Source organism: Heteronotia binoei, chromosome 17 (genome assembly GCF_032191835.1).
Source record: "Heteronotia binoei isolate CCM8104 ecotype False Entrance Well chromosome 17, APGP_CSIRO_Hbin_v1, whole genome shotgun sequence".
Taxonomy (NCBI): Eukaryota; Metazoa; Chordata; class Lepidosauria; order Squamata; family Gekkonidae; genus Heteronotia; species Heteronotia binoei.
Window position 1 is genome coordinate 1,542,680 of NC_083239.1, and position 18,181 is coordinate 1,560,860.

The 18,181-nt window shown below is 44.1% G+C and overlaps 1 protein-coding gene across 1 annotated transcript in view; it reads left to right on the forward strand.

Moving 5' to 3' along the window:
• The window catches only part of NUDT5 (nudix hydrolase 5), a 33,327-nt gene extending 19,638 nt beyond the window's left edge, over positions 1-13,689 (forward strand). Inside the window, exons 4-9 of the mRNA XM_060257867.1 lie at positions 139-246; positions 4,128-4,223; positions 7,644-7,749; positions 10,341-10,345; positions 10,868-10,921; positions 13,357-13,689. Coding sequence (XP_060113850.1) covers positions 139-246; positions 4,128-4,223; positions 7,644-7,749; positions 10,341-10,345; positions 10,868-10,921; positions 13,357-13,466 — 479 coding nt within the window. The 3' untranslated portion in view covers positions 13,467-13,689. The remainder of the gene's footprint in view (positions 1-138; positions 247-4,127; positions 4,224-7,643; positions 7,750-10,340; positions 10,346-10,867; positions 10,922-13,356) is intronic.
• The last annotated feature ends 4,492 nt before the right edge of the window (positions 13,690-18,181 follow it).

Sequence of the window (18,181 nt, forward strand, 5' to 3'; positions counted from 1 at the left end):
CTGTGGCACTCAGGGTTTCCAAAACAGTGTTCTCAACTGATAGTGTGAACAGATCTGTCGAATGCATAGCCAAAGGCATTTCTAGTTTCCTTTAGTGCATTTTGTGACTGTTTGCGTGACTCTTATCTGTGTTTGCAGGGGTCGCTATTATTCCTGTGTTGCAAAGAACTCTCCACTATGACTGTGTGGTTCTAGTGAAACAATTTAGGCCCCCCATAGGCGTGTACTGCTTGGAATTCCCAGCAGGTGAGTGGCTGCCTTGTTTTCCATATTCTGATTTTAATAGGAGATCATGGCTGTTTTCCATATCATAACTTATACTAAACAGACCCATAATCTGTTTGAAACTCAGCTCTGAGGGCTTCTGCAAGTTATTTTTTGACAGAAATAGAACCTGACAGCATAGGAATGGCAGTAGCATGTGTTGTGCCCTTCCTTCCGCGAGGAATATGTATGTGATGTTTTTCCAGACTTCCATTTGCTGTGTTCTAAACATACTAGCAATGTGTTGGATGAACAGAAGTGGCATCTGCCCAGTCCCACCGGAGCTTATGGAGCTGGCTGCTTTTTACTTACTTACTTTCCACCCCCCGAACATTGGGCGTTTTCCCACAGAGCTTACCTCGGAGCGATGTCCCTCTTCACCGCGCAGCGTCTGCGCGGATTTCCCACCAACTGCTCCGCATAACCAGGAAGTGCCAGACCTTTTGCATCGCAGATGTAAACCGCTAAAAACCATTTTACGTTACTGACGCAAAAGCCGCGGCTCTTCCTGGTTATGCGGAGCAGTTGGTGGGAAATCCGCGCAAACGCTGCACGGTGAAGAGGGACATCGCTCCGAGGTAAGCTCTGTGGGAAAACGCCCATTGAGAATGGAGAGGCTTCAGAAAAATAATAAACTAGAGTAAGGCTTTTGCTATGTTATTCAATATCAGCATCACACCCTTATTGCCATAACTTGCTATGTTATTAAGAGCCTGTTTTAGATTTGCTTTGCTGGATTTCTCAAACCTGATTCCCCCTTTCACTCTAAATGACACTGCGACTGTAGCCTGTCTGTGGGTAGGGTTGCCAGCCTCCATGTGGGACCTTAGGGATATTCCAAAATTACAACAGGCTACAGAGATCCATTCCTCTGGGGAGGATATGACAAACTTCAGAGAGTAGAATATGTGGCATTACACTTTGCTAATGTTCCTCTCCTCCCACAATTACATCCACCTCAAGGTCCATACCCAACTCTCCAGGAATTTCTCAGCACAGAGTTGGCAACCCTAGGGGAGATCCACTAAAGTTCTTTTTTGGTACTTAGAATTGTAGAATTGGAAGGGATCTCCAGGGTCATCTAGTCCAATCTCTTGCACAATGCAGGAACTTCAGAAATACCTTCTCCACACACATACATCCCCAGTGACCCTTGTTCCATGCCCAGAAGATGGCAAAAACCTCTAGGACCCCTTGCCAAACTGACCTAGAGAAAAATTGCTGTCTGATCCCAAAGTGGCATTTCCCTGGGCATGTAAGAAAGGGCCACAAGGACTAAGCATTGATGCAGCCCTTCCCACCCTCCTTCTCATGATCTGCCTAATTCACAGAATTAGCATTGCTGTCAAATGGCTATCTAGCCTCTGCTTAAAAATCTCTCCTTAAAAACTTGGGGGAACCCTGCCTTCCTCTCTCTAATCATGTAGTACGGCGTTTCCCATTTGCAGGGTTGCGACCCGGCACCGGGACACAGAAGCCTCAATACCGAGTCACAAGAAAAGCCAAAGCTAACCCCACCTCCAGCAAAGCATGAGCTTTGCTCTGCTTCCTTTCTTCCTTCCCCCATCTCTGTGTTTGTGTAGAGAAAAGCTAGCCTTGAAGACTGACACAGACTGCAAAGCCTGAGCTCTGTTTTGCTTCCTTCCACCCCCCATCTCTGTGTTGTGCAGAGAGGAGCTGGGCTGCCTCTCCTTCCTTCTCCCCCCCTCCCAGTGTTTGAGAGAAAAGCTGGAGTCCACTGGCATTTTAGACCCACAAAGTGTTCTTCAAGGTATGAGCTTTCATGTGCCTTGCAGTATGTTCTTTTGGGGAGATTTCCCCGGGAGGCCTGGGCAGCAAAGAAGGGGGGGATTTTTTTTTCAGCTGGGAGGGATGGGGAGTGGGCATTCCAGTAGCTATATTTTCCCCCAAACAACTACTGGGCAGAACTGTTGCTGGCTGGGGTCATCTGATGGTGAGTAAGGCTTTTTTCCCCTTTGTCTGTCTGTCTGTCTTCTTTCCTTCCTTTCTTTCCCTACAAGTGATGCTCTGTTTGTATTCTTGGTGCTGTGGGAGGGAGCAACAGAGGGAGGGCTTCTAGTGCCCTGGCCCCACTGGTGGACATTCTGGTGCTTTTTGGACATTGTGTGAGAGAATTTTGGACTGGATGGTCAACTGGCCTGATCCAACAAGGCTTCTCTTATGTTCTTTCTTTCCATGTCTTTTCCTTACCTTCCATTTAATTCTTTCCCTTTCTTTCTTTCTTTCTTTCTTTCTTTCTTTCTTTCTTTCTTTCTTTCTTTCTTTCTTTCTTTCTTTCTTTCTTTCTTTCTTTCTTTCTTTCTTTCTTTCTTTCCATCCATTATTACTGGATGAAACTTTTCTGTTCATCATACCGTTGTTGCAGTCATAGGAACTCTGCCAATGAAAGTTGGCATCTTCAGTTGTAGCCAGCTGGCCTTTCTATGAAATTTCTGTGTGAGTGAGAGTGAGAGGTGTGGGGCAGAAAGAGATTATTGGAGATTACGGCTGTATATCTCAACAGCACTGGAAGTGATGGTACTATGAACTTGGCACCATTTTACTGGTCCTGCTTTTAACAGCTGTCTGACACCAAAATTAAACTCCTGGAGATATTAAAAAGGATGAAAGAAGTTCACTGACTAAATATCTGCAGAACAGATTGCTTTTAAAGGCATGGGAAACAGCCAGTAAAAAGCTGTAAGCCCCTCATAAATATCCTTTTTGGGATAACTGCAGAAAAGCTTGAATGAACTTCATATAATGTGAAATTAATTCATTAATTGCAGTACAATTCTCTGCTACCTTTCACAGCAATTTCCCAGTGTTTCAGCCAAGGAAAAGCATGAAAAATAGCTGTCAAAAGATTTTCTTGAAACCAAGCAAGCTTGGTTGTAGCTTGAGGCAGGGTTCCAGTAGTAGCAGCTGAAGGAATGGCCTACTAAATGTGTCAGCATATTTTGAGGTAGAGCAACTGCCAGGGCCCAGTGTGGGTGGTACACAGTGCTGGCATTCCTGATGGCAATGGCAACAACACTCCCAACTGCATACACTGGTCAGTGCTGTTGAGCAAGGGGTGTTTAGGTGGTGCAGGCAATTGAACATGGGCATTAGGAGTGCTTGCAAGCTGGAGAAGAACACACAAACAGATAGGTGCATGCAGGTGTGAGGGTGGAAAGAGAGGACCCTGGGAAAGTATGAAAAAGTTGCAGACCACCCACTTTCCACCCCCATTTTGGCCCAGCATGAGTTTCAGAGAGATTTCTCTGAAAATGAAGTTATTTCAGAAATTGAGGCAGGTTTGGGGGAGTGCCCTGGAAGTGACATCACAGGAAGAGGTGGAGTTTTGGTTCATTGTGTCTTGGAAGTGACATCACTTGGCCCTTGACCTGGTAGTGACACCACAGGAAATGATATAATTCCTATCTCCCGGCTCCACCTCCAAAGTCTCCTGGTTCCACCCCTGAATTTTAGTGGGCCATGAAGGAGAAGTGTAAAAATAACCGGGACACAGAGGGAAAAAGTTTGGAAACCCTGATGTAGTAGATTACCTGCCTGCAAGCTTTCAGATATTTTTTTCCAAACCAAGAATGAGAGACTTGCATTTTTTTCCCTTGATGAGACCAACTTTCACAGGTTCAAGACTTCATAGATGATAATTGCATAACCTGTGTGTCAGTTAGCCCAAACTGTGCTGTGAAAATGTGCCTCATCACTGTGAAGGAATCTGTCTTTTTATGCGTCCTATCAGAGCACACAGCTTGCAGTTAAGAAGCCTTATGCTGTCTTCCTAGTCCCATTGGTGACACAACAACCCTATGTCCTTTCAATACAGCTGATTGTAGTTCTGATTTGCATTGTAGGTCTCATTGATGAAAACGAAAGTCCAGAGACTGCTGCTTTGCGTGAATTGGAGGAAGAAACGGGGTACAAAGGAGATATCATCGAGTGCTCTCCAGGTGCTATAACTGGCAAGAGCCACTGTGGTGTAGTGGTTAGAGTGTCAAAGAATGATCTGGGAGGCCTTGGGTCAATCATACAATCTCAGCCTAACCTGCCTTATGGGGTTGTTGTGAGGATATAATGCTGGAAAGAAGAATGATTGAAGCTGCTTTGGGTCCCCACTGGAGAGGAAAGCAAGGGTATAAATGAAATAAATAAATAAAACTTTTCAGAAACTTAGGAAAATAATGCCGTTTATACGGCAAGATAATGCGCATTGGGAGAGTGTCAGGATTTTAACTGTTTACTAATGATGAACCTTATGGTTCAATTGTATGTCATTTTAAATGTTGAGCACCACCCTAAGCCCTATGCTGCGGGAGAGGGGTGAGGGATATAAATCCAATAACTAAATAAATAAGATCAGATTGAGCTGGAAAAGTGGATGGGTGCAATTGATAAAACTTTTGTTTTCAAGATTCTTCAGCTCTCTATGCCATGCGTTCCTCAACCTTAAGGAGTGTTCCATACTCCCTCTATAATTTTTTTAAAAAATAAATTGTAATGAATCCTCAGGAGGCACTCGGGCCATCCCCGCCTCTGAATCGCATTGAAAGGGAAACTGAAATTAGTATATAGAGCAGGGGTCCCCAGCATGCTGCCCATGGGCACTGTGGCACCTGCAAATATTTTTCCTGATCTTCTTTGTGGTCTTTTAGTCCACATACTTGGGTTCCACACCTGCACTGAGCCCAACGTCTATGGCATGCCCTGCCCAAATGATGGCGAGGGCCCAGTCGTCTGTTGTTATAGCCTCCCAGTTGGAAAAGAACAGCTGTGGTCAGGTATGTACAAGCGCGGTGGTGGTGGATACGCGAATGCTCATGATGCGAACCTGGAAGTCAAAGAGAGCGTTTAGCCTGCCGCACGTGCTTCTTGTTGTTAGAAGATTTAGGTTTCTGAGAGTAGGTCTGAGACTGGGATTGCCACTTTGAGGAAAAGGACTTTCTCTTCCAGTTATCCTGAGACGGTGGTCATTGATGTTTTGAAGGCTGAGGCTTCTACTGCCACAATTTTAACTGACATTGTAGCAGAGGGTTGGAGACTCCAAGGTTGTAAGCATGTTTAAGGCCATCATATGAACATATGAAGCTACCTTCTACTGAATCAGACCCTTGGTCCATCCAAGTCAGTATTGTCTTCTCAGACTGGCAGCGGCTCTCCAGGGTCTCAAGCTGAGGTTTTTCACACCTATTTGCCTGGACCCTTTTTTGGAGAGGCCAGGGATTGAACTTGGGACCTTCTGCTTCCCAAGCAGATGCTCCACCACTGAGCCACCGTCCCTCCTCCACTGTCCCTCCACTGAGCCACCGTCCCATCATCCACTGTCATCAAAGTATCATCAGTGGTAGTGTGGAAATGCTTCACCATCGAATGGCAAGTCTTCTGCTTTCATTTTCGCATCAGGTTGCAAGGTCATAGAATGCAACCATACATGCCTCCGAAATGCCACTGCAGTCACCAGGGAACTTGATGAATAGGAGGCAGCATGTTGAACAGTGGAGATTTGTTGCTTCGTAGATCAGGAAGTCTCCTGAATTGTTTAGGTAGCCAATTCTTGAGAGGTTTGTGGAAGATTGCCTAGAATGGAAAGTAACTGTGAAGACAAGTAACAGATATATGCAGACATATATGACAGGTAGCAATGCATTTTGGAAGTGATGGAAATATAGGCATAAAGATTTCATGCCATGGCATCCAGTTTCCTAACTTCTCTGTCTGGGGAGTGCAGAATGTCTAGCTTGTTGAGAGCAAGCAGACAAGTGGACATCTCTTACCTTATTTGATGGGACTTACTGGCAGTGGGCTAAAGGTACTGGCGGGATGGCAGTTTCTCTCAGCTTCAGATATGCGCAGTGCAGGTCTGCTTCTCAGGGTTGGGAGAAAGCCTGCCTAAATAGTTTTCAAGAAATCTCTGGAACTCTGACATTGGGCTCAGTGCAGGTGCAAAACCCGAGTTTTTGTAGTGCACAGATAATTACTTGAAGATAATCAGTTACAGGTAAGCAACGTGTTTGTACTCTCCAGATGTTTTAGAAGTGGATGCCCAGCAAGGCTCCCGATTGGCCATTGGAAATTTAATTGGCTGTGCCCATTTTCAAAGATGTTGCTTGGGCAGTAGCTGCCACCACCGCACAAAGATCTTCATTATATGACTGAAGGTGAGTCATACCAGCTGTTAGATGCTTGACTCCACCTCCTGCTGCGGCCATTTTGTGGCTGCAACCACCAGGCTATATCAGAATCCCAAAGGTACCCATATGCTAAAAAAGGTTGGTGACCCTTTATGTAGAATGACATTAGATCCAGGTGGGCAACTGTGTTTGTCTGAAGCAATAGAACAAATTATGAGTCAGATATCACCTTTAAGACCAACAAAGTTTTATTCAAGCTTTGTTGGTCTTAAAGGTGATAGTTGACTCCTACTTTGTAGAATGACATTGACAGACTTGTATTTTCTTATATTTTTCTCTGTAGTGTCTTGACTGCTGTTCTGTGCCTTTCCTGTCAAAAGGGAAATGCTTACTAGAGGGTTGATTGAATTTTTTTTTTTGGTAGCTGGTGGGATGCTCCATGCAGCTTTTAGGTTTTTTTTAAAAAAAATTCCAATGGCTGACTTGGGGCTCTGTTTCACCCCATCACCAGATTAGTAAAGTATGATTTTTGTTTGGGCAAGGGACAAATGGAGCAGAAGGATGGCAAAAATTTAACTTGAACAAATTGATGTTTCGGTATTCAGAGCATTTCACAATCTGCAGATAGAAATTCCAATGGAAAGAGGACACACACACAAGAGTTTACTGGCATTTCTCATAATAAATACGTGCCAGAATTAGGACATTATCCAGAAAAGAACATTTTCTGTTCGAGTGACATTAACATCTCTACCACCAGTACAGGGGGTGGTGGTAAATCCTAGGCATGCCTGCTTTTGGGCAGCTGTGCAGTCCTTGCCTGGGCCGCTGCCACAACTGGTCAGAGTGGCCACTGCAGCTCCTGCACAGGGAGGGGGTTTCAACAGGGGCTGCTTTTCAGTGGGAGCCTTTATGACCGTGGCCCAAATCACAGCCACACTGTTCGTTGCAGTCCAGTTGCTTCCCCATCCAATTTTCTGGATTTCAGCTATTTCTGGGGTTTGCTGGATCTCAAGAATCTGATGATTGGCATCAGCATGTTACCCCGTGGCACTCTGTGATGCAGCAGAATTTTGGATCTGGTTCCTCATAAGAAAATATGTGCTTTGTACATTTTGTTTGTTAGAGTAAAGTTTTGTCTGCCTTTGGATGAGGGAGGATCATTGGCTTCCAAAGTTCTCCAGGGCTCTGGTTCTTGTTTTTCAAGATGATTATGCCGCAATGTTGTTGTTTTTTTTAAAGCACTGTGTTTGGATCCGGGCTTGACAAACTGCACGTCACACATTGCGACCGTCACCATCAATGGGGACAGTCAAGTCAATCTGAAGCCCAAACAAAAGCCGGGTGAGTTTGTCCTCTTTGATGCGGTTTCTTTATTCATTGTGTCAAAATAATGGTTTCAGTGTCAAGAAGGAAAACCTGTGTCTTATTCTCCTTGGGTTAAAAGAAATCGCACTGGGTTTAGCACATGTTCCCAGGAATCAAATATCACTCTTAATTATAAATTTCAGCCAGTGTAGGAGGAAAATACACTTAACTTCCCTGATGGCCAGAAACCAAGAGCCATTCTGTCCATTACACAGAAGGAGGTAGTGCCATTTTTACAGATTTCACCATTTCATATTGAAGGTGGCATGTATAAAAAAGTTCCATGCATTTAGTGAATAATTAGAAATGGGCCACGCTAAACTTTCCACTTTGGCATGCTGCAGCGCTTCATGTGGGAATACACATGAAGCTGGTTTTTACTGAGTTAGATCTTAGATGTTTGGTCTCTTGTGGTCACTATAGTTTCTCCTGACTGGCTGGCATTGGCTCTCTGAGATATCGGGCAGAGCTCTTCCCCTCACCTACTACCCGATACTTTGAAGTGGAGATACTGGGGATTGAACCTGGGAATTTCTGTGTGCCAAGCAGATGCTCTACTGCTGAGCTGTGGCTGTGATGTAATTATGGCTCCCACTATTTGCAAACTGAAGCTCTGTGACCTCTTGTCATATTATAGGCACAAATGATGCGGGGGGGGGGGGCAGTTAGCAGTTCTTGAATAACCTCAGAGCTGCATGCAAACTAAAATGCAAGAGAAAAGATCAAAAGCTCATCTTGCCTTATGAGATGAATGAGCTCTTTCCCCTCTTCTTCCTACATGCAGGAGGTTACTGCGCAATGCAGGGCCATGAGCCCCCATGTCTTTAGGGGCCACAGGCTGGCTTCCGCCTCCCCCCACTGGTTTCCCCCCTGCTTGCAGCCCTCCCAGCCTGTGTGTGCAGCTAGCAACTGAGCCACTCTTTGCCCAACTTGTCTGGTGCAGCTGCTGCTGGTGTCGTCGCCAAGTTTGCCTTTCTCTGCCTCTCCCCCGCAGTTTTGTCAAAGGGGCTTTTGGGGAAGTGCCTGCAGGCTGCAGTGGAGGCCGCAGGCGGCGGGGCGGGCGCTCCAACTCTGAGATAATTTGCAAGAGAGCCTCCGAGATTTTGACTGCCTAGGGGCCTCCACAGGGTTTAATCCGGCACTGACGCAATGTGTGCCCCTCCCCCAGTAGGGAGTCCCTTGGGACTGGGGTCAAGTGAAGCAGCTGCTGTATGTGGTGGAGGGTGTCAGTTGAGGAGACCAAAGAGAGGGACTTCAGGGTGCAAGGAAGGGAAGCAGGGTGGCAGAGGATTGTTCAAAGGGGTTGAGTTGAAGGGCAGTTGATAACAAGCCCAGACTTTGAGGAGGGACGGTGGCTCAGTGGTAGAGCACCTGCTTGGGAAGCAGAAGGTCCCAGGTTCAATCCCTGGCATCTCCAACTAAAAAGGGTCCAGGCAAATAGGTGTGAAAAACCTCAGCTTGAGACCCTGGAGAGCTGCTGCCAGTCTGAGTAGGCAATACTGACCTTGATGGACCTAAGGTCTGATTCAGTATAAGGCAGCTTCATATGTTCATGACTGTGATCAGACCTGCTGGGAGAGGAGGAAACTGACAGGTAGAGGTGGCTTTTCTTAGTCTTGTGGCTCTTGGATATGTTTGAGTATTTGGTTTCTATGCTTGAGAATGATATCCTGTATAAATGTAAACTGAAGAGCCTTCTGTGATAGGTGGGAACATCAGTAATTCCTTCACTAGCCCTGCAATCTGTGCTTTCCCCCCTCTCAAACACCCACATTTGTTTCTCTTTGGAGATCTGGGAGGATATTTCAGTCGCCCTCTGGAGAGCAGCCTTAACCATTGTGACGATAAAAAAAAGAAAGAAGCCAATCAGGAACATGAAAAGACATCAAAAAAATCTTTTTGGTCCAGTGACATCCCAGAGCAGGATGCTGCAAGAGAACTGCAAAGATTAGATTCAGTCATTGAAGTCATACTGGGCCTTTCCGCACTGGACCTTTAATCCTGGTTCACCCCTGTCCCCGAACTGACATTCTACACTACACTACACTCAAGTGCACACCTATTTTTATCTCAGGGTTTTTTTTTTTCATTTCCACATTTAGTTGTGGTCATCCCAGTTCCACCCCACAGTTGTCCTGGTGTATATGAGTGCTGTGACAACCAGAAAGACATGTAAGGTAAATGGCCACGAGTCAAACTCAAAGAAAACCTGGGTTGAGTTCCAAGAGCGGAAGGGGCCACTGTAATGCAAACTTACAAGATTTAATAATCCAAAACATGCATTTTTCAATGTTTGTATATTTTTTTTCTGTATACAGCTGAAGGAGGTATGTGATATGCTGGAACAGCAGATAAGTATGCTGCTTGGTCATTTTCGAGATATTTGTCTTGGTGGTTAATAGTTGTATCTTTCCAGCTTCTCATAAATTCTGTTATTTTTCAATAGAAAGAAGTTGCAGGCTCATTAAAAGTTGTTGGTTAAATGCAACCCTCACCACCATAAATAAATAAATAAAGCCAGGCAATGCCTTTCATTTAGATCAGCTAAAATGTCTGAAAACAGTGCGGAAGTGGGGGTAGGGGGGAGGCATGTTTTGGGTTCAGATATATTGAACCCGAAAAATATCAGTATTTTCCAATATTCCTAAATCCCAATATTGGTATCTAGGGTTGCCAATCCCCAGGTGGGGGCAGGGGATCCCCCGGTTCGGAGGCCCTCCCCCCTCTTCAGGGTCGTCAGAAAGCGGGGGGAGGGGAGGGAAATGTCTGCTGGGAACTCTGTTATTCCCTATGGAGATTTATTCCCTTAGAAAATCATGGAGAATTGATCAAGTGTCCATTGCCTTAACGAAAAGCCTGGCGAAAAAGCTCTGTCTTACTATGAGATGTTATTTTGTCTGTTCTTCGTGGAGGCAGGCAAGCATCTGTGAAGCCCTTGGCCTGGTGGTAGAGTCCCTTTAGTGCATGTGATTTTGAAACTGTGCTGCAGAGCACAGAGGCTAGCCAGGTCTGCATTTCCTCTGGCCCCTAAAATAGTTAACTCATATTATAGCAAAAATTAAGTTGTGACTTAATTTTCTGATTTTGTTCCCTCTCAGAATTTGTGGAAGTCGTTACACTACCGAAGAATGACTTATTGCAGAGAATTGAGGGTAAGTGTGGTCATTGAGGAAAAGCTTCAGACATTGGCAGGTGCCTCAGACTTGAGCCTTGGCAGGATTTTCTGGGAGGAGATTGTGCAGCTATGGTTTGCCATGAAAGAGACATTCTTCGTTGTGAGATTTCTCTTATGCGGCATCAGTCTTCTGTGCAGCAGTATTTACTCCGTTTCTGATACCATTCCAGTGAGTCAGCAACCAGACTGCTTTTCGTTTTTGAAAAAAATCTCACAAGGTTGAGGATGCTGTCTGAATTGTGTTCCGCTCACCCCATGGAACCATACAGCTCATTCTGGCTCACTTAAAAGCACTCAACCGTGCTCACAGCCCCACCCACCATGACTTTTCCTCCATTCATGGCCCACAACCACAAGAATGATCTCCTGGGAGGTTGGAAACAGTACAGGAACAGAGAGGAACATAGGAAAATGCTGTGTTCTATGCACAGATTGGTAGGATATAGGCCAATAAATGCTCTTACAACTTTAGAAGCAAAAAGAGAGGGTCCTACAAGGAATGGCAAGGGGGAAGAAATCCCATTTTCCCATAGGGGTAGGCATGAAGCAGCTGACAAACTAAAGTTTGTCACAAATTTTGGCCTTTTCGGGGTTTGTGAGCTGAAGTTCATGAACTGAAGAACCGCTATGAACTTCCAAAATTTTGACACAATCCGTGGTGGCTTGTGATAGCTTTCATGATAAAAAGCTGAGCAGCTTGGATCTCTCCACCACTCAGTTCTTTAGTTTAAATGGCTTGGAGCCATTTAAACTACTGCCGCTTTCTACAGGGAGCAGAAAGGAGGGTTTAAATAGAAGAATGAAGCACCTTCCCAGGGATATTTTACCTCCACCTTTCTGCTGGCAAGGTAGGTTCTTCACCCCCTTCCTTTTTGCTGGATGGAGGAAGCCATCCCCCCGTCTGCTTTGAAGTGGCATGGAGCAAAAATAGAAAGTTAAATAGCTTGGGGCCATTTAAAACCTCCTGATCTGCTCCCTACCACTTCAAGGGAGGGCAGAGCAGAACTGGAGGGTTTAAATGACTTGAAGTCATTTAAACACCTGCTTTCTGCTCCCTACCGCATTCCTGAGGAGCAGAAAGCAGGGATTTGGACGTCAAATTGCTCACAAACCTATACAAATAGGTTTTGTTTGGGAACCGGCATATCCATTAGTGTAGATTCATGGTTTGGTTCATGGTTCAGTTATACACCATGAACCAAACCACAAAAATGTGGTTCATGCCCATCCCTGTTTTCCTAATGCCACCTCTCTTTGGCACTGCCCATTGTCATGTACCATTTATCCCAAACAGTGCTTGAACATCAGCAGTTTTGCTCTGCAATATCTGCACATATGCTGACATCATTATTCACTTTTGTGTTTTGCTTCTGGAGTATGTAGTTTCACCTGAGTTTGCAGAACGATAGCAAACCCCATTGTGCAGATTTGGTTATCTACACAGAAATCAGTTATTTTTAGTTATTACAACAGGGCCTTGGCTTCTGATAAATTGTAATCTTTGTGGTTGCAACCCCTCCCATAGCTCCTGTGTTAGGGTACTGTACAGCTGTGAGAATTAGGGGTGTTTGTGAAGCCAAAAATATACCTCTAAGTACCATATCAGTATTTTGGGGTATATTTTGGAATCCCAAAGTTAACTAGATTTTTTTTTTCGGGGGGGGGGGGGGGGCGCAGGGACAAAAATTCCTGGAAAAAAATCCGATATATTTGGGGATTAGCGGGTATATCCGAAAAACACTGGAAAGAGTGGAGCAGTTTATTCCCAGCTCTCAGCTGTTTGTCACACTTCTATGGCAGTTCCTGTAAAGGGATTGCAGATGACAGCTCAACAATCAGCTGTGTTGGCAGGGAGTGGACTGCTCCCTACCAGCTCAGATTTGGGCTGGCTTTTGTCCCCCACCTCCCATCAGGTCTATTGTACTCCCAAAACTTCAGGATTTCTGGAAAACCCTGGAGCTGAATACTGTTAGTGGGATCTGGGATTTTTCAGGAATCCCTTTTTTTCCCGTTCCACTAGACCTGGATGAAAAATACTGGGGTGGTGGGGAGGAATTGCACACTCCTAGTGAGATCGCTTAAATGTCCTTTACCAAATGGGAAGCAATCACCCGACTGAACTCTGAAGAGGTGCAGCCTTAGCAAGCAAAGTTTCCATGCATGCTGGCAGATCCTATACAAGAAAAAGTACTTACGTTTGCACTGTACAATGTGCTTTGGGCTGCAACCGTGCCTTGGAAGGAATATTTGCAATAAGTTGAAATGTTGCATTCTGAACAGCAGCCTTAACCAAATGCCTGATAGTTGTTTGAACTATATTCAATGCATATGGGAGAAATCCATTATATACATACCCTTTGTGCTCTTTGGAACAATAGTGAGGCCTGTTCTAAAAACTTTTTTTTTTTACAGAGCTGGTGACAGTAGAGCACCTTATAGTGGATGCCAAAGTTTATGCTTATGCTTTGGCCTTGAAGCATGCAACAGATGCACCATTTCAAGTACCGTTCATGAAATTCTGAGACTGCACTGTAGTTAGTCTTTCGGAAGCATTTCCTTTCTCACGTCCAATGGCTGTGGAGACCCCACAATGGCAGCTCTTTAATTAAAAGTTCTATCCAACAGCAATCCTTTTCAAAGACAACCATGGGTGGGTAGTCTGTCTGAGACTGCATTAATTTTAACTCACTTTCTGTATCTAAATGACTAGAATTGTCTCAGAAAAATAAATGTGTTTACATACTGTCTATGTAGTCATTGATGCACTGTATTACTGGAGATTCAAACTTCGAATCTCAGCTTCGGAGGAAATGTTAAGCAGAGCCATCGGTCTTTCACTAGTTTGAGATCCTGGTTTTTCTTTCTCCTAGCAGAACAATCTAAATGCATTTCTGAAGTAGCTGCCCTTATTGTACTATTGGCTTTTGCTTTTAGTATAGGTACACCTAAGTAGTTATCATTGGAACAACTGCTATTGCAGCCATGGAATTCACTGTGTTTTGGTTGGATTAATATAACGGTCAGATCAACTCCCCTCCGCCCCCCACAAAAAACCAAAAAAACCCTAGCCAAATGTCATGCCTTGTGGCTCTGAATTTTGTGTTGCTGGAACAAACACTAACAGGCTGCAGATTCTTCTCTCTCAGGATCATGTCTGAATCCTTGCCTGCTTCATATTTTCCTTCCTTCCTTCCTTCCTTCCTTCCTTCCTTCCTTCCTTCCTTCCTTCCTTCCTTCCTTCCTTCCTTCCTTCCCAAAAAAATAGGCTTTGCATATTAGGAAGTTGTAGTGAAATGGGAAAGTGCTTGGTTCAAATCTCCTAGCAAGACATAACTAGATGGCCTTAAAGAAGTCCAGAGGGGGAACTGTCCTACTCTGTTGTACCACTGGTAAAACCCAGTGCTTTTTTTTTTTTTTAAGTGTTCTCTTTATATAAGGCTCTGCCTGTTCTCATCAATTCCTCCCCACCACTGGACTTTGGAAAGCCCTGAAAAGTGAGTGTGATCACAAAAAGCCCTAGTAAAGACTAACATTTATGAAATGTCATTCACTCCCCGCCTCCCAAATCTGCAATAATATCACCTTACATTGTTATAAGAATTACTGATGTGATGCACTCAAAGCGGCACCAACTGTAGACGGGTATTTTTAAAAATATAACAGAATGAATGCTGTACTAGAACAATGCAGGATGTTCTATCCTGGTGCTAGAAGTGGATGAACAGGTTTTGGGGTAAGGCAGCAGCCATTCCACATGCAAATCTATCTGTTCTAACAGGAGTAGGGCTCATGCTTGGACAGGCACAAAACATGTGTATGAATGGGAAAGGAATTGCCCTGAAGCCCTTCTGACCTGGGACCCAAGTATCAAAGCATATACATTCAACTTCTAGGGAGGATGGACAAGTCTGTTAGCATCAGGGTATTATACAAATCAAAGATTTCAGGTTTTCACGGCTGGTAACATCATTAGGGTTTGTAGAATCTTTCGGGCTCAAGTGCCGTGTTCTGCTGGAGAAAGTTTTCCTTCCAGATGTTTCGTTCTCAGCTGCGGAGAACATCCTCAGTGGCGTTGCAGCGGGAGCAGGCTGTGCATTGCACAGCAGCCAAGAAGGTCTGAGCGCCTGCTCCGGCTGCAACACCACTGAGGATGTTCTCCGCAGCTGAGAACGAAACATCTGGAAGGAAAACTTTATCCACTAGAACATGGCACTTGAGCCCGAAAGATTCTACAAACCCTAATATTATAGAAATGTTTGTCTCATTTGCAAGTTGTTGCAAACATTACTATGGCATTACCCATCAAGTAGCAATAGTCAACTATTTCCCCAAACTAGCAAAGGTGACATTTTAATTAAATAAGTTTATTGTCTAATGTTTACAATCGTTACCTTGCCACCAGGAAGCACAGCAGCAGCATTGTCTTGAGCGTGACCTCCTCCTTTCTCTCCTCCTCTTACACATTATGCTGCTTTGAGAGCTCAGGTGTCCTTCCTTCGACTTACCAAAAAGCAAAGTCAGGCTGAAGCTTCAGCATCACAGATTGCCCCCTCTACAGGACACATGGATTTTGAAAAAAGGCATAGCGGAAGTCTCCAATAGAGATTTCCAGCTTCACCCTCATTACCTTCTTTTATCACTTTCCAGAAAGATGAACATCACTGTCTGGTTAATATGCTTGCCCATCTTCTTACTTCAAAACATGATGCCAATGATAAGAGGGTATTCAGCATACACCAAAAGTTTGGGGGGAGGTATAAGGACTTTTTCTTAAACCATATAAAAGTTAAGTATAGATTTGAGGAAACAGTATGTACTAAAATGTATGTACTAGGCTGCGGGAGCTGCACTGGCTGCCAATTGTGTACCGAGTTCGTTATAAGGTGCTGGTTATTACCTTTAAAGCCGTATATGGCCGAGGACCTGCCTACCTTAGGGACCGCCTCTCTCCATATGTTCCTCAGAGAGCACTGAGATCTAGTTCCCAAAATCTTTTAAAAATCCCTGGACCAAGGGAGGCCAGACTGAAAACAATGAGGGAGCAAGCCTTCTCAACAATGGCTCCCCAATGGTGGAATCAACTACCAGAGGAGGTGCGAGCCCTGCGAGACCTAAATCAGTTTCGCAGGGCTTGCAAAACCGCCCTCTTTCAGCTCGCTTTTAAGATGGAACCCGGTTAATGACATCTAGCCATCCTATACATATTTTGAACTGTAGCTCCTTAATTGATAATCTATAATGGTTTAACTGTTTTATCTAACTTTTAACTTAATTTATGAATGTAACTTAACTATATTCTAACTGTTTTTATAGTAATGATTGTATTTTACTGTAATCATGGTACACACCATGTCCTGTGAGCCGCCCTGAGCCTGCCTTCGGTGGGAGAGGGCGGGATATAAAAATAAATTTATTATTATTATTATTAAAACGAAGGCAAGGATTCTAGTGCATGGGCACTGATCTCTTTGCAGTGACTGTCTCTCACTAATCTGCACAAGTTTCAGTCTCAATATAAAGCGTGCAAAGTGTTCACCATCAGGAAAATGTCGATTGACAGCTATTTTCTCACAAGCTATGGAAGTCAGACAGTTATCAAAAATGAAGTTCCCACTCCATCAACCTCTGCCTGCTCTTTGGAAAAGATTTCAAAATATTGCTCAAGAATAGTAACCGCAAACGGAATGCTGGTGCTTGAGCCAATAACCCCAAGGAAGTCAGCCGACATGGAGAGGCCCCAGTGCACGAGCCTCCGAAGGCAGCAGCAGTGTGGATGTCCCTGAAAAGGGGGAGAAGAACAAGGCTGCATGCCTGGCTTGCTAACTTCATCGCATTCAAAGCTACATTTGAATCAATCAGAGACTCAGCTGCAGTTTCCCATTTGCTTTCGGTTTTATCACGTAGCAAAGGCTAGACCAGAAAGCTGGTTGAACGAATGAGTCCAGTGGCACCTTTAAGACCAACGAAGTTTTATTCAAGGTGTAAGCTTTCATCTGCGAGCACACTTCTTCAGATACAGTGGAAAAGAATTTTCTCAACCATTACATATAGGAAGGTAGGGTTAGTTATTAATAGTTATTATCAATATGCATAAATAAACGGGTGATTATAGCTGAGATCAGGTTAAGGCGGGTTAGTAAGATCTGTGAAGGGCAGTAAATTAGCATGGAAATACAAGATTCAACAAACAGATGTGAACTCAAAGTTTGAGCCCAGTGGGAGCTGAAATAAACTGGTTGAGTCCCAGCGCCTCCATAGATGACACCATGTCTTGCACCCACGTGCATGTCGCATCGTCAACATGGGCTTCCTTGGGGCTTTCAGCTCTCACCCACCAGACTGGCCATATGTTGGATTTCATCTTTGGAGCCGGGATAACACCAGATCTGATTGCTGTTGATACAGTTCCATGGTCAGATCACTGTGCCCTGGAAGTCTGATAGGACTCGCAGCTCTCTTTTTGTTTAAGCGGCGAGCAGATTTGTGCTCACCCGCGGAGCCAACTGGACCCAGAGCGGCTTTGTGGGATCATTACAACTTTGAGTCTGCTGAAGAGAACGTTATTTCCTCTGGGGGTCCAATTCAGATATCTCACTTTTTATTCCACAACTTCTGATAAAAATAGTGCATTTTTTTTAAACAGTGCATAATTTTTACCCCTACCAATGTTCCTTTTCAGCTGCCGAGTCTTGTATAAAAAGTGTGAACTACTAGTGTGAGCTGGAGGCTAGAAATCCGTGAGCCAGCCCATGCCAACTCAGCTTAAAGGGAACATTGACCCCCTCCCTTTTTGGTTTAAAGTGTTATGTTCCTTATAACCAGTGACATAAACATTGCACTATCTTCTCCCACTAATTGAGCTTCAACAACTTCCTTGTTTATTTACAGAACATTGATAAAAACCAGGTTTAAAAGCCGTAAATGCTTAAGATTAAAAACTTAACAAAATTGGAAACAACTGGCTTCTGAATAGAGTAACGGGGAAAAACCATTTATTTACAACTGTCCTTTTACTTTATAAAACTTTTAAAAACTCTCATTCTGAATATCATTACATTCATTCTGAATACTTAACTGTGCTTTAATATTTTTTATTTTTTTATTTTATTTTTTATATAATATTTTTTGTTTTAAGGCAAACTTCTGTTCAGCAAGAAACAAAAATCCTCCGAGAAAGAGCCTGCTTTCTCTTTCTTAGCTACATATTGTATTGTTTCCTAACATTCCAAAAGGAACA